At 37.2% G+C, this 16,924-nt stretch overlaps 2 protein-coding genes across 6 annotated transcripts in view; one reads left to right on the top strand and one right to left on the bottom strand.

The window, feature by feature from the left end:
- USH2A (usherin) overlaps window positions 1-1,280 on the top strand; it is a 935,662-nt gene extending 934,382 nt beyond the window's left edge. The window contains exon 72 of the mRNA XM_005690572.2: window positions 442-1,280. Within this exon, the coding sequence (XP_005690629.2) occupies window positions 442-531 (90 nt within the window). The 3' untranslated portion in view covers window positions 532-1,280. The remainder of the gene's footprint in view (window positions 1-441) is intronic.
- KCTD3 (potassium channel tetramerization domain containing 3) overlaps window positions 2,641-16,924 on the bottom strand; it is a 67,962-nt gene continuing 53,678 nt past the window's right edge. The window contains exons 14-18 of one of the 5 annotated variants that reach the window (XM_018060156.1): window positions 13,260-13,415; window positions 11,614-11,710; window positions 8,799-8,983; window positions 8,581-8,713; window positions 2,641-7,843 (exon numbers count right to left, since the gene is read on the bottom strand). In XM_018060156.1, coding sequence (XP_017915645.1) covers window positions 7,282-7,843; window positions 8,581-8,713; window positions 8,799-8,983; window positions 11,614-11,710; window positions 13,260-13,415 — 1,133 coding nt within the window. In that variant the 3' untranslated portion in view covers window positions 2,641-7,281. Of the gene's footprint in view, window positions 7,844-8,580; window positions 8,720-8,798; window positions 8,984-11,613; window positions 11,711-13,259; window positions 13,416-16,924 lie in introns of all 5 variants that reach the window. The other 4 variants (XM_018060154.1, XM_018060155.1, XM_018060157.1 and 1 more) reach the window with 4 other exon arrangements.

Below are 16,924 nucleotides of genomic sequence, written 5' to 3'. Positions count from 1 at the left end.
ATAGTAATTGTTTTGGAACTGGGGATCTTAAAAGCACTGATTACAGCGCCCCCATTCTTCACTATTGTACTATGCTGACATTTTTGCTTACTTTTGACCATACTAGTAATAGGCAGCATGCAAAGCAATTCAGTGAAAGCTTTTTAAGATATCCATACGTGGCAAATTATCTGTTCCGTATAACATAATCCGTATTCCTAGCCCTATTCAATTAAAAAAAAAATACAGTAAGATCGGATACAAATGAAGCACAACAGCTTGCATTCTGGCTCTTCTGCTTAAATTCTGAACTGAATCATATGAAACCTCCCCACTTTCGGATGAGAAAACTGAGGCTTACACTGTGCCATGTCTTAACCTTTTAATGCTCAAAAGATATACATTTTGTATAACACTGTTGCCAGCAAATATCCTAACCAGTGATGATTGGTGTCTTTTCAGTATGTGGATGAAGAGGACCTGATGAATGCCATCAAGGGTTTCAGCTCTGTGACTAAGGAACACACCACATTCACCGACACCCACCTGTGAAGGATGGAAACCTGTAAGACATAAGCTGGATGCAGGCCCCACACCCCATCCCCACTGGGTTATCAGATATCATAAATGCTAAAAAGTTATTGCTTGTTACCTTTAAAGATGAGTGTTACGAGGGGTTTCTGAAATTTTATGTCCATGTGAAAATGCTTATTTTGCTCTCCTTATTTTGAGGCCTCTAAGCATGTAACTAACTGTCACTTGGCTATGTTTGGCAGTGACACTGCTATTTAAATGAATCAGTGGCGATTTCAGGTTGGCCCACAGTTGCTACAGGTAAGTTACTAACTTAAAAGTTAAGGGGTTCTTTTGAGAGGATGTCATTGCGGCTGCTTTGAGCAGCAAAGCACTGCTTCTGTTCTTAGCCCCGTGTTCATGGAAGTTGAAACAAACCTGTGAGGAACCATTCTAGTAACAGCTGCGAAATCAAATCCCAATGTCAGATCAAGCTGAAACACTCAGAGAAAAACAAACTCTGCATTGAGGCTACACATTTGACTGTGTAGGTTTCTATTTGATTTTGATGTTTAGTATTTACCAAACCACATACATTTATAAATGTCTGTTCTTATATGTATGAATCTTCTAAAAATCTAAGGAACAAGCAGCTAACATATATTTCAGAGAGAAAAATGAACTGTTTTGATATTTTACATAGTTTATAGAATTCTGTCAATTCACTGAATACCCAGGAATACCTTCACCTTGGCACATTCTATATGGAAGCTACTGTTTTATTTGCATTTTTAACTTGCCTACGTAGAATTAAAGAAAAAAATTTATGTTCCTTCCAGCTTTGAAAATTTTAAAAATAACACATATATAAATATAGGAATATACATGTTTCATATATCTGTCTTATATTCCTTCATTTCAGAGAACTACTAGAATCATTAAAAGCAGAAATTGGTACTTTAACTGTTAACGTGACTCATGACCAAATTTCCATGAGTCAAAAAATTTTTCTTATTTACTCTATTGGGATTAGAAAGTTATTGGTAAGTCCTACCTCAAGAAACACTTTCCTCCCCAAGTAAACATAAAATGAAAGGTATTTATTCTTCACAAAAAACAATGTAAGAAAACCTCTTCTTCATTCTTAAAGGTCTTAATGATTCTGGGAAATTACTTTTGAGTCTATATGTCTCAAACACAATTGTTGGACATATTTTGTGAATTACATTCAGAGATAAGTAGATTTCCCCAAAGCTGAGCTGGCAAAACCTGGAGCACAAGGAATAACTGCTTATTCTGCCTGAAAATGAAGAATCACACTAACTGTCCTGCAGTCAAAGAAAGACCATGGACTTTGAGGGCACTGAGACTTTATCCAAATTTGCGGAAGAGCAGCTCCTCAGAATGACCAACTACTGGACAAGCCTTGCCAACACTAAGTGTCAAAAGAGCAGACCAGTGTTAAGCCCAAGTTCTGCCTCCTCGTTAGAACTGCTACAAACAAATCCATGAATTCATTAGCTGACTCTTCACATTTTGATCCCCACAAGCCTGCATGGCTTCCACCCACGCCACCCCCGCAACACTCTGAACATGACATATCGATTTCAGAGAAGCACGCGATGTTGTCTTCCTGCTTTAGGTGGTACTATGTGCCAAGCCTCCATTCAACAGTCAGACTCACCCCTACATATTCTGATTCAGCTGGTCTGGGGTGGCACTGAGGTGTCAGTACTTCTAAAAGCCTCCAGATGTTCCTAATGTGGAGAACCGTTTTGTAAAGAACCTGAAAGAATACATGCTGTGCCCTGGGACTCCGGTCCTCGCCCATTTCTCCTTTACAGAACTTCTCCTTTACAGAGACGACAGCAGACAGCTCTCTGTAAACCTCCTGACTCTGGTCCCATCACATACTCAGCTTCAATTTTAAGCTCTGCTTTGTTGAGAACACACAGCTATGCTTGTATAAGCTCAACTAAGAACTGCACTTATCGATAATCTATTGTCATTTCTACCTGAATGTGAAATCTGTATTGGTACCTTATGCTGATCTAAAAATCATGTTGGCATCAATATAATTCAACCTGAACAACCTGTAAATAACACACAGTCCAGGTGGAATAATTCAGTGAGTAGGAACTTAATTATGTCACACGTGAATAGTAGTTTATTTCCAATGCACAGATATCCTGTAAATTAATCGAAAGGTGGTTTGCTTAATAAATACTTAACTGTGAACCAAGTTTGATTTAATATATTTATGAAAAAATACTCTTAACAGCTCTGGGTTGTATTTACAGTTTACACATAATGATAAAGGTGAGCCCATTTAAGAAAACAGGATATTATGAATAACTGATGTACATTAGAATCAATGTTAACACATTTTGTAAGACATGAGTCCCAACTGGCAGAGATACATATTTAGCAGATAACCTCAGGTGGCTCTGATATGTAAGCCTGGATGAGAAAGCCAGGAAAAGACCACAGGCTGCAGAGACAGACGTGGGTTCATGAGGTGGCTCAGTAGCTAAGGAGCTTTGTGGTGAAGCTATTGATCCTCAGAGGGCCTTGGTAATCTCATCTTGAAAGAGGATAACAATACTTATCTAGTTGACATGAAAATACTTATTTCATAATTACTGGGAAAACTGGACACCATGAGAACTATAATTCTGTTGTTTTTCATCTGTCACACAAAATATATACATAGATTCATTTTTTTCCTCCACATTTGTGTGTTTTGCAGTTTTTTTCTTGTAGCTGATTTCTAATCTCATAGCATTGAGGGTGGGAAAGATTCTTGATTAGGATTTCAATTTTCTTAAATTTACCGAGGCTTGATTTGTGATCCAAGATGTGATCTATCGTGGAGAATGTTGTGTGTGCACTTGAGAAGAAAGTGTATTCTCCTGCTTGCGGATGGAATATCCTATAAATATCAATTAAGCCTACCTAAGCTATCATGTCATTCAAGGCCTGTCTCCTTACTAATTTTCTGTCTGGATAGACGATCTGCCCATTTAGGTAAGTGGGGTGTTCAAGCCCCCCAGTGTTATTGTGTTACTGTCCATTTCTCCTTTTATGTCTGTTAATATTTGCTCTGTAGTTTGAAGTCTGCCTTTACCAGTGAGCTTTCCCATTGGTAATTTTGTTTCTAGTGTTTTGGGCTTTTCCACTTCCTTTGGCTTTTGCTGTAGAGCTGGTTTGATGGTACTCAATTCTTAGCTTTTGCTTGTGTATAAAGCTTTCTGTTTCTCTGTCAAATCTGAACAAGAGTATTCTTGGTTGTAAGTGTCTCCCTTTCATCACTTTAAATATATCATGCCTTCTGGCTTGCAGTGTTTCTGCTGAAAAGTCAGCTGACAGTCTTAGGGGATTCCCATGTATGTTATTTGTTGCTCTTCCCCTTGTTGCTTTTAATATTTCTTTTTGTCTTTTTTTTTTGGTCAGTCTGAGTACTGTGTGTCTCAGCGTGTTCCTCCTTGGGCTTATCCTGTATGGGACTCTCTGTGCTGGGTGACTATTTCCTTTCCTGTGTTTCAGCTATTACCACTTCAAATATTTTCTCAGGCCCTTTCTCTCCCTCTTTTCCTTCTGTGACCCCCCTATAATGCAAACATTGGTGCATTTAACGTTTCCCAGGGGTTTCTTCCATTCTTTGTCTCATTTATTCTGCTACTGACTCCTTCTAGTGTATTTTTCAATTACTGTTCATCTGTTTGCACTTTAGATCTTCTAGCTCTTCATTAAAATTTTTCTGTGTCTTTATTCTTTCTCCAGGTTCTTGGATCCTCTTTACGGTGATTACTCTTCACTCTTTCTCAGATAGGTTGGTTATCTCCACTTAGCTCTTCTGTGGGGGTTTTACCTTGTTCCTTTGTCTGGGACATATTCCTCTGCTGTCTCATTGTTTACATTTCTGTTTGTACTTTTATGTGTATAGGAGCTTAGTTATGCTTCTCCATCTTAGAGAAGGGGCCCTCTGTAGGGGATGTCCTTTGTGTCCCAGCAGAGGATCAGGGACCAGTTGGTCCCAGCATAGACTGATCCGTGTTATAAACTCAGTTCTGCAGAACTGTACTTTCCTTGCTTCTAGTGTCTGCGCCCTGGTGGGTGAGGCTAGTCTAAGGGCTCTGTGTAGGTTTTCTGGGTGGGAGGGGCTCGTGCCTCCTCACTGGTGTGTGCAGCAGGGTCTTGGCCCTTTGGTGGGCCAAGCTCTGTCAAGGGATGTGTCTAGGGGCGGCTGAGAGTCAAGAAGTCTAGGCAGCCTGTCTGCTGATGGACAGGGCCATTTCCTACCCCTCTGGCTGTCTGGCCTGAGGCGTCCAGCATTGGAGCTTACAGGCTGTTGGGTGGGGTCTCAGTGCCAAGGACTCAAAATGTCTGACTCCACCCAGCATTCACATAGGTCTCCACTGTATCAGCCACCAGCTTTTATGATGCCAGATACCCACAGCTGCCCCCACCTCCCAAGGAGACCCTCCAAGACCAGGAAGTAGGTCTGGCCCAGGTTTGTGTGGAATCTCAGCTTTCACCCTGAGCACCTGTGTGTGTCCTCCGAGGGTGGAGGCTGTTTCCCCCATCCTGGGGGCACAGGGGAGGCTCCTGCAGTTAAGCCCTGCTGGCCTGTAAACCCCAATGCTCTGGAGGCTCCACCTCCCAAAGACTGACCCCTGCTCTGGGGAGCCTGGCATGGGGCTCAGCTTCCACTCCTGTGGGAGAAGTTCTGTGATTTAATTATTGTCCAGTCTGTGGGTTGTCCAGCTGGGTGGCATGGGATCTGATTACCCCGTGAGTGCACCTGTCCTTTCGCCTCCTGATTTCATCTTCATGTCTCTGGATATAGACTTTTTTTGGTGTGCTCAAGAGAGGAGAATGAGTCCTACTCCAGCACCTTGGCTGAAAAATCTCTGTTCATGGTTCTGGAGGCTGTAAGCCTGGCATCAAGGTGCCACGGAGGTTGGTTTCTGGTGAGAGCTCTCTTGTAGATGGCCATCTTCTCTCGAGTTCTCATGTGGCCTTTTTTCTGAAATCTTATTCTTCCTTACAACAATGGACAGTGTTCTTGTTCTCCTAAGAAGTTCACACGGCACAGGTGGTTCTGGAGGTATTCTTCCTTTTTGGACTCAAAAACCCCAATAAAGAAACTATCCCTGCTATGCCTAAGATTTTTCATTATAATCGGCTGAAGTTTACAAAGTTAAGTGCCAGAATAGACTCAAATTTCTGCTGTACCATCAAGGTTCAAGCTCTTTTTACGGGAAAGAAAAACAATCTGACTGTAATGCAAATATTTATAGAATAACTATAGTGAGTTGCCACTGCAGTTTTTTTTTTTCTTTCCAGAATTACACTAAAATCCCATAAAGAGCCCTTTTACTCTTGGAAAAGACTGGGTAAATATTTAACTTTTAGTTTTCTTACTTGCCCACCCAACTTTTTACATGAGTATAATAATGAGAAAAAGGGGTTTAAGAGATAAATACAATCCTTGGTAATACTGAAATTATGCTTTGTGTAACCTTTTCCTTGACAATACAAGTTAGTTTTCATACATATAAGATCCTCCCTCTTTCCTTTATTATGGGAGAAAGCAAAGCATGAACAAAATCTAAGTACACTTGAAACAGGATTACTATTCCTTAAGTAACCGAAAACACCTCATCATTTTTATTTGCCTTGACAAATAAATACAAGAAAGTGTCTATGAAACCACTGGCAATATAATAAACTTTAAAGAATTTATTTTGACTTGACCCACTTATATTTTTCAGAATGGGAATATATACATTATTCACCAATAAATGCTTAATGCTTTCAATTTACAATTACCTTACTTGCAGAAATTTGGAAACCATTCTAATTAAAGTACAAAAGATTTCTTTGTTCTTATATTTAAAATAAAATTTCTGTAGCAGCCAAAACCTTTAAGCAAAAATTCAGAAGTGCAGTCTCTTAAGTTTAACAAAATGGCCACATTCTAATTTAATTATCTTCATTATTAACACAAGAAAAAAATATGGTGGTTCCTCAAACAAGGCAAACTAGTAACTGATAGTTTTCTTTTCTGGGCACTCAAAACTGTCTTTATTTCATCTGTTCAAACAGTTGCTCCAACTTTGAAGAAAGTTTTTAAATGGATTTTTGACATTTAATATTGGTGATACTTGCTAAGACTTAAGTACTCCAACAATGAGAATCAGGAAATGACCACAATTAAAATTATCCTAAAGGACTTAGTACTACACAGAGCAATCTGGTATTCAATAGTGTTTTTGAATTACATATTTTTCCACAAACATAGCACCTCATTAAATACCTGGTAAACCACTCTGCAGTCACAGTAAGGGTTGGGAGATTAAGTTCCAAAGAGAATTATGGAATTCGTTAAACATAACATTGCAAGACAAAGCTCAGGCAAAATCAGCATAAGGAATGCAGTCTGTTGATTCTCACACTCTAAATGGATGGCCATCTATAATGGGCACCATCTTATAGAGACATGGTATTAATACTATGCTTCCAAAATCCAGAGTAGATAAACATGGAAATGGACACCTTCTTTACAAATGATCTATTAAATGTGCCTGTAAAACTAAAAAAAATTTTCCAAAAGATCAGATGAGATATGGTTATTTTATCTCCTTAACCCATGTAATTCTGTCAAAAAGATACTAAATGAAGTCCAATCTTAATTTGTAAAGTTTTGGTGTAAAAGCTAATTGAAATCCAGTAGAGTTTAACTCTCTTCTGAATAACGGAACTACTACTCACTCTGCTGAGTTGTCACAAGCTGTACTCTTGACCTGAAGAGTCACTTTTTTTGTGCCGAGGAGAGGGAGCAGTCTTTGTAGGAGACGGGGATGCAGTACCAGGTGAGTCAGTTCCTCCATCAGACGTACTTGGTGAAGATGCCAAGTGAGGGACTTTCTTTCTTCCGAGGAATCCGCCTCCTTCAAATCCTCCTTTCTTCCGTGACTCCACTTTATTTTCATTTTCATCTTCTGATAACCTTTTCTTGGATTCCAGAAAACCTTCGGCTAGTCTATGAACTTCCACTATACTATCTGATTCTCTCAAGCTTTTAACTTCTGTTCCAGGAGACTTCCTCTCAGACACATTACATTCCCCTGCTGCCCTCTTAACTTCAGCTTGTATTGGACCCAAGTTACCATTTTCAGGGACAGCTCTTTCTATGTTTCTGTTCAAGTTCACAGTCTGGAAGTCCCTATGACTGTGAAAGCTCTCAGTCCTCCTTGCTCTTGCTAACAAAGGGCTTTCTCGGTAAGGCCTAATGGAACCATAAGTAGCTGCTTCGTGGATGGTTTCATGGTGCTGGAGTTGAAGACTGAAATACAAAAGTCACATGTCTTCTTGGGAATTTTCAGGGGCACATCTAATTAATTAAACTACCAGTTAAAATGTAAATATATAGAGAGAATATTATAGTTATACATAAAAATGTATCTTAGCATGTTATATAAAAATATATCTTAAGTACTCTATATACTATGTGCATAAAATTAACAATGCAAATACCATACATATATTCACAATGAAGCTAGATTCCTGAATAGCTGAAAAAAGCTAGGGGAAAAACACCTTTAAAATCAATGTGGAACTAATATAGTTTCAGTATATGGCCCTTAGTTCACATTTTGGAATCTTTCAAAAATATGCTTAACTAAAAGCATACATGTCATTGTATTAAAAGTACATACTGTTTAAGACTAAAGGTGTAATCATTTTGGTTAATATGTCCCTTAGACAATAGGAACAAAAGTTCCACATAGCATCTAAGGGGACATGTGATTTTTCCAATTTCCTTTGAATGAATTCTTGATCACGTTAACAGACATCTAAATTGGCATAATTCACAAATAAGTCAAAGGGCGAAAGATATTTTTCTATGAAAGGAAACATGCATGTAGATGAGAAATTTAGTAAAAATTTTTTTAAAAAAATTGAATAGTGACAAAGTATGAATTTAAAATCTACTTTGAAAAATTTGGCTTTCAAAGGTTATGTGATTACAGTATTTTAGTCAATTTTCCAAAAAGCAATCAATTCAGTGCATGAACCTACCTAGAATTTGATTCGCGAAGACGGCTATGCTGAACTACAGAAGTTGCTGGACTGATATTAGGAGTAGCGCAGCGAGATGTGCTCAGGTCACACTGATCCAGTAATTTGAGTAGTTCTTCTTCAGTTGGACCACCTACATCTTAGGAAAACATACATCACTGTAGTCATTTGCATCAAAAGCCGACCCTGTGACGAACACTGTTCCTTAAGGAACCTACCCTTATCCTCACTTTTGTTGACCATATCCATAGCAGTGGTCAGATCCCACATCTGAATGCTGCCGTTTGTGTGGCCTGTGAACAAGTACCGCCTTGGCCTTGAGCCCATCCTGCTGGAACCCTCACATTCTCTTACTGTAAATGAGGATATTGTAGTACAGTCAACAGCTTGGATTTCACAGATTCTGCAAAACATATTGTGCAGCTGTTAACTATGGAGAACAAATCACATTTTATAATTCAGACTTTTGAAATTAATTGCCTCTTTGCAAAGTTATAGTCAAATATTCCACATATATAAAACAGATTTAAAGGGATCAAAGAAAGTCAGTAAAATTCAAGGCTTGTTTCTTTGAACCTAGAGAAAAGGCTCTTATAAAACATTAAGTAATTGAAATAAGACAAATCAATCTTAAAAGAAAATTTAAAAGAGCCTTGATGAGAATTAAGCAATTCAAAAGGAAGTTACTAAACTAAAAAGGCATAAAGAAACAAAGCAAGTAGGCATGATACTAGAAAAACAATCTTGAAATCATTTAACATTTCTGTGAAAATTTTAAAAATCTAAAACCAGAAATGTAGAGCTATATGGGGATGTCTAAACAGTATCCTCCAATAGATTAATATTGTTAGTTATTAAAATGCTTTGAAGTTATTTTCATTAATTTTTCTTCATAAAAGATTAATAGTAATCCACATTTGACAAATGAGAGGACAAGTAAATAATGTCAGTAAATGATGTGCCAAAGTCATAGAAAGGTTAACAAAATTGTACTCGATTGAAATATTTATCCCAGCCCATTTTAAAAAGAGAAAAAAAGATTAAGAACAATTAATACCAGGCAAATGCAAAGTGAGAAAATGAAGAGGAAACACAATTCATAAGAGAGACACAGGCACAGAATATGAAGCTTAGTTGAGCTTCCCAGCAAGCAGATATTATTCATCAGGTTAAAGAATGTTCCTTTATTAAGTGCTAGGATTCTTTTTTTTTAAAAATCAAATGGTTGCTAAACTGTCAAATGTTTTTTTCTGTGTTTATCATGATCATTTTTCAGTATTATGTATGTTCCTGTTTAGAACCACTACAGTCAGCTCTCCATGATGTGGAACCCACACAGATAGAGGGCTGAGTGCACGTATCATTTTATATACGGGACTTGAGTGTGGTGGGATTTTGGTTTCTGCCTGCAGGGGGAGGTTCTGGACACAGAGGGCCCACTGTCAATGGAATTAAGAAAACAGGGACAGTCACATGCAGTCAGTGAAATCAGCGCACACCTTCACACCATGCACAAAAATAAACTCAAATGGCTTAAAGACAATGTAAAATACACGATACCATAAAACTAGAAGAGAATGCAGGCCAAACATTCTGACAAATTATAGACATCTAATAAAATGTTTTTTGATGTCAGTTGCCCAAGACAATAGATATAAAAAGAAACGAACTGGATCTAATCAAACTTACAAGCCTTTGTACAGCAAAAGAAACCATAAGCAAAACAGAAACAAAATCTACAGACTGAGAATAAATATTTGCAAGTGATTTGACTCACAAGGGCTTAATTTCCAGAATATACAAACAGCTCATAAAACTAAAAAAAACCAACCCAATCAAAAAGCAGGAATACGTAAATAAAGCATTTCTCCAAAGACATACAGATGGCCAACAGGCGCATGGAAAGATGCTCATTATTGCTGCTTATTAGAGAAATGCAAATCAAAACTACAATGAGGTACCAGCTCACACAGGTTAGAATTGCCATCATTAAAAATATCTACCAATAACAAAAGGCTGGAGAGGGTGTGGAGAAACGAGAACCTTCATGCACTGTTGGCAGGAATGTAAATTGGTAAAGCCAGTATGGAGAACAGTATGGCAACTACAACAAGAATTGCCATAGGATCCAGCAATCCCACTCCTGGGCATACATATCCAGACAAAACTATAATTCAAAAAGATACATGCACCCCTACATACACAGCCACACTGTTTACAATAGTCAAGACACGGAAATAACCTAAATATCCAGCGACAGATCGATGGATAAAGAAGATAATGTAGTTATACACAATGAGCTGTTACTCAGCCTTAAGAATGAAATGATGTCTTCTGCAGCAACAGGGATAGACCTAGAGATTTTCATACTAAGATAAGTCAGAGAAAAACAAATACCACATGATATCACTTATGTGTAGAAATCTAAAATATGACACAAATGAACTTATTTATGAAATAGAAACAGACTTGCAGACGGAGAATAGACTTGTGGTTGCCAAAGGAGAGGATGGATGGATGGTTAGTTTGAGCTTAGTAGACACAAACTGTATCTATTAGTCGCTCAGTGGTGTCTGACTCTTTGCAACCCCATGGACTGTAGTCCACCAGGCTCCTCTGTCCATGAGATTTTCTAGGCAAGAATAGTAGAGTGGGGTGCCATTAACTACAGGGAACTATATACAAAATCCTGTGACAAACCATAGTAGTAAAGAATATGAAAAAGGTGTGTGTGTGTGTGTATAAAAAACAATCACTTTGCTGTAGAACAGAAATAAATACAGCAGTGTAAAGCAATCGTATTTCAAAAAAATAAAATTTTTAAAAAGTACAGAAAGCCTAAATGTGTGAAAATAAACATATGATTTGGCTCTTTTAATTTTTCCTATAGGATAGAGCCCTTAGAATTACTTCCTCCTTTAAAAGATTTTATAGGTTCTTCTCCCTGCTCACTTTTACCACTGTCAAATTACTTCCCCTTTTGTAAGACAAACGTTGACTTCTGAACATAGAATCTTTTCAGTCAAGTGTTACCTTTTCCCAGTAGATGACAGTCTTACAAACAGTTTATTAGTGATGGGAACAACTTTCTGGATAAACACCTGTTGATCATCTCGCTCTCCAAAAGGTCCTTAATCAGAAAACAGAAAACACTGATATAAGTGTAAGTTGATATTTTTTGCAATTTTTTAGATTTCTAATGCCTGGAACAAAAGTACTCAATAAATATATCAATGCTACACCTTTCAGTTACACAATGTTATGTGTCAATTATATCTCAATAGTTGGGGAAAAAAAAAATTTGTTGTCAAAACTGTAAATTTTCAGTGCCTGTCATCCCAGTAGGAAGTGGGTTCATAGGGCAACTGTTAAAACTGACAACACTGAGCAGTTCTCGCTCTAAAGATACTAAGACTGGTAGTGCAATTCTCATAAGCAGCTTACATTTTTTAAAGATAACTATTTTGAAGTCTTTACTGTGGGTGCATATTCATTTAATAGTTTCATGCATAAACAATTCTCAGGTACTCCTTACATTCCACCAGTGCTGTTAAGTTCTGCCTATACAGGTGATCTAGAAGGCACATTAATTAACGAACAGGTCCTACAGAACTATTAAAAGTATGGTGGGTATAATACATATACATTACAGATTGTTTCAAATGGATCTTTAAGGAAAAGAATCTACTTCTGTGAAGAGTCTGTGTGTGTATATATGGTGTGTTATGGTGTAAGGAGAAACTGATTTAACTTTATATACCTTTTGCTAAAATCAGAGTCTTTCAGTAGAGACATGCTATACTATTTCCTGATGAATGCCATCAAAACCACTCTCAGAATCTAAGAACATCAGCCCCTTTCCAGCTTCAAAGTTATTTTCAGGTTAATTATTAACAACTATGGAAAAAAAGTATTTCCATTTTCAAATGTGTATAGCCATCATGGCTTCTAATTTTTTTTTAAAAAGTGGTATTTAGAGATGGTATCACTTAGGAAATGCTAGTAAAGATGAGAAATCTGCTCTCAACTTTTTAACAACTAAAAATAATTCCATAATACGTATCTTCCTGAGCGTATGATGGGGTTATGACTTACAATACTGAAAATACCGTTAAGTCAAAACTGCATTTAGTACTAAACATCACAGCTTAGCCTAGCCTACATTAAATGTGCTCAGAACACTTACATTAGCCTTCAGGTGGGCAAAGCCATCTAACACAAAGCCTATTTTATGATAAAGTGTTGAATACCTCATATAATTTACTGAATACTGAAAGTGAGAAAGAGAATGGCTGTGTGCATACAGACTGCTTCCAAGCATATCACTTATTTACCCCTGTGGTCATGGGTATGAATGGGAACTTACCAGGCCTGCTGCTCTCCCAGCATCACAAGGGAATATGGTACCACACATCCCTAGCCCGGGAAAAGATCAAACTTCAAAGTACTGGTTCTACTGAATGACTATCACACTTTTGTACCATCATAAAGTCAAAAAACATCATCTGTATAATTTTTTTACTTTAGATAACTTAATCAGAAAAACACACTAAGCTTCTGTTTTAAATAAGTTTAAAAGTGAAAATGAAGAATTTATATTTAGAACTCTATTTTTTAGGTTCCTACTACCAATAATACACTTCTTCAGCACTGCCTTCATAGTACTTGAGAATGACCACCTATGTCGTTCCCAGAGGAGTAGCTTCCGTGGCTTTCTGTCTCCTCCAGAGACAGGATCTTGAATGATGCTAAAGGAGTAGAACCCGGCTGAGTAGAGATCATTCCTCTGAATCGTGTTACTGTCCATGTCCGGACATGATTATTATCTGCACAAACTAGGAGAGAAAGAGAACACACAGAGTTTTTAAATACAGATTGTAAGAGCACCAACAACATCACTTTTATAAATACATTTTAACTTTTTTCACTATGACCTACAATAAGTAGATCACAGCACATTTTGAGTGACAAAACAACTTCCTTAAAATCATACTTAATTTGTACCTAGCCAACAAAAATGAGATAACAGAATATGGTTTACCTTGCTGCAAATATAAAGTATATAAGTTAATCTGCGGATCCTTATAAAAGTAGCCTATAGGGTATAGATTTAGAAAAGGTTAAAAAAAAGTGTTTGTAAAAGAGATGTTGAATATTTTCTGTTCTATTGGTAAACTACACTGTAGACAAGTTGCCTACTTTATTTTTTCCAACCATATAAACGGTTTCTGCTTATGTTACTCAAATATCAAACAATTAAGACCAGGAGTTACTAAAAATTTACTGGCACAAATGACATTTGTCCCAAAACCTGCTGCTCATTCAGTTACATTACGGAAAATTAAGATTTCAATACTAAAGTTGAGAATTATTTTTATATAAGAGTCTGTATTTAAGAAACATATTCCAATTAGCTTAATTTATTTTTCCGTAGTAATAATATTAAGCAGTTATATACTGAGATATCTCCGAATAAGTAATCTGTTTCTGTTGCTTCTGTCTGAATAGATACCCTATTAAAATATATAAACAATTATAACATTAATGCAAGAACTGTACTTTTGTGGCATGCTTTAATAAAAATATTTACTAACTTGTCTTTTATTATGAAGTCATCAGTATATACTGTGAAATTATCGAAAATTTCTTTTATACACACATTCCCTCCTGGATGAGTGTCACAGTTGCACATTTTAAACAGAAGTTTAGAAATTTAATTTTAAGAAAACAGCAATAAGAATAAAAAGTACACATATTATACAGCAAAATTCTCAATTCTTGGAATACTAATTTTCTGGTGAAAAAGAAGACATTTAGTTCTAGCCTATTTAATCAGCTTCATGGGAAATAATTTCCTGATTTCATTATTAAACTTAAGAGGATTCAGAAAAATAACTGAAATACTTTCAGCTGACTCAAAAATGCAATTATGAAATTTGTTAGTATGAACCATCATCTAACATTTACGACACTGAAACTAACACTAAGGGAAACAGAATGTAATTACATGTACGTTCATATCCACCAGGTGGCAGAGTAACACAGTTGAGTACATATAAAATACCCCAGATTTTTGGCTAAACTGGGTATTTTTCTTGACAAATTTAGATTTCAAACCTATACAGCTATGTTAAAATGCAAACTTTACCAAGTAATTCTTAGACATCACATCCAACACTAACATCATTACCATCAAAACAGTATTAACTGCTCTTTAGTGCGGCACTGTCATTTACATATCAAAATGGTCTAGCAAAGGAATGGTCTATTTTTCTCACAGGATCATATTGTGTCGTTTCATTCATTTATTCACAAGAACTATGCTAAGCGCTGAGGACAGGGTGGAGAAAGTTTCTGCTGCTGTAGAAACCTATATTCTAAAAGAAGGAGAGAGAGAAATAAGAAAGCAACAGCCTGTGAAGAAAACAAATGGATGCTGACAGCACAAGCTGACTGGACAGAGGTCTGGCTAGGTTAGACGGAGCGGCCAAGGAGGCCTCACGAGGAGGAGTCTGAAGTGGGACTTGACTGGCAAGGAGAGGCAGCCAAACAAGTATCTAGGAAAGCACATTTCAAATGAAAAGAACAAGGTCAGAGGTTCTAAGGCATCTTTAAGAAACAGAAGAGCCAATGAGCTAGGGTATCATGCGTGATAAGAAAAGTGACAAGGGAGGCTGAGAGAAGAGATCTGAAAGCTAAGCAGGATCCAGAACAGGAAGCGCCATATTAATTTATTTATTTATTCCACATACGATAGATCTGGTTTGCATTTCTAAAGATATTTCTGCCTGTTGTGCGGAACATGAACCATAGAGAGCCAAGACAGAAACAGGGAACAAACTGAGAAGCTCAGCAACCTAGGGGAGAAACGCTGATTTGAGCTAGCAGGTTGGCAGCAATGGACACACAGTGAAGTACTCAGACGTGTGATGTATGCTAAAGCAAAGAAATGGGAGTCACTGATGGACTCCACATATTGAGGCAGGGAGGTGACAGAAAGGGAGGAATCAAGCCTGATTCCTAGATTTTCAGCTTGGGTATAAACGATTAGTGATACAGTGTAATAAGATGTCTTTTGAGAGAGAAATCAAAAGTACCATTTTATCCACCGGGTTAATTTAGAGATGCCTCTTAAACCTACAACCAAATCCTAAGGACAAGCACTGTATATACAAGTCTGGAAGTCTGTGGATGGTCACAGGTGGAAGGAAAGTCTGGAAGTCACTGGCATATAGATGATAACATTCAAATCACCAGGGAAAGAAAGTACAGACAAATAAGAATGGAGAATCTAGAAAAGATTTAAGGCAAACCAACACTTAGTAACTGGGCAAAAGAGGAAGAACCAGCCATAAAGAGTAAGAAAGACTCCTCAGTGGGCAGATGTTAGATGAGCACTGCTGCTGCTGCTGCTAAGTCGCTTCCGTCGTGTCCGACTCTGTGCGACCCCACAGACGGCAGCCCACCAGGCACTGTCATCCCTGGGATTCTCCAGGCAAGAACACTGGAGTGGGTACTGCTTTATAAAATATTAAACAAAGAGACTGTTGTGGGAAGGCATCATTACATCCAAAACAATGAGACATTCAATAAAAGCAGTCATCCATCAATCTACCCTTCTACCCATCATCCATCCATATATGGAAAAGTTATTTCAGCTCCATGTAATGTTTAATTAGTGAAAGATGCATCACCTTTTTATATTAGGTAGTCTTCATATAAACAAAGTTGATATATGAAAATGATGTTTATAAAAATTTAAATTAGGCAGGAACTGATCTAGAAAAGATTTAATGCAAAATTGTTTTATAAATGCAAACGCTACTGATATACAATTCAATTTTTGTAAGGTCTTCCAGAAATTATCTATCATATATAATAATTTCACAGTGAAATTTTACTTTTTGATCATTTTATGTTGTGTCATCCTAATTTTGCTTTAAAATCTGTAACTAATTTTTTAAATATCAAATTGGTATCTAAAATTTTTTTAAATCTATGACTATATAGAAAAGAAAGTCCCTCAATCATGTCCGACTCTTTGTGACCCCAAGGACTATACAGTCCATGGAACTCTCCAGGCCAGAATACTGGAACTGGGGAGCCTTTCCCTTTCTCTAGGGGATCTCCCCAACCCAGGGATTGAACCCAAGTCTCCCACATTGCAGACAGACTCTTTACCAACTAAGCCACCGGGCAAGCCCTCTATGACTATGAAAAACAATAAACCCACAAATGTTATTTTCTTCACACCTTTTTACACATTTTCTAATTTTTATCATTAGTAGTTGATGTTAGACTACCAACATTCTACTAACTTTTGCATTAAACCTTAAGACAACCA

The sequence above is a fragment of the Capra hircus genome, chromosome 16 (assembly GCF_001704415.2).
Source record: "Capra hircus breed San Clemente chromosome 16, ASM170441v1, whole genome shotgun sequence".
Taxonomy (NCBI): Eukaryota; Metazoa; Chordata; class Mammalia; order Artiodactyla; family Bovidae; genus Capra; species Capra hircus.
Note: the sequence above shows the minus strand (reverse complement) of the source record. Positions and strands in the feature narration are given on the sequence as shown.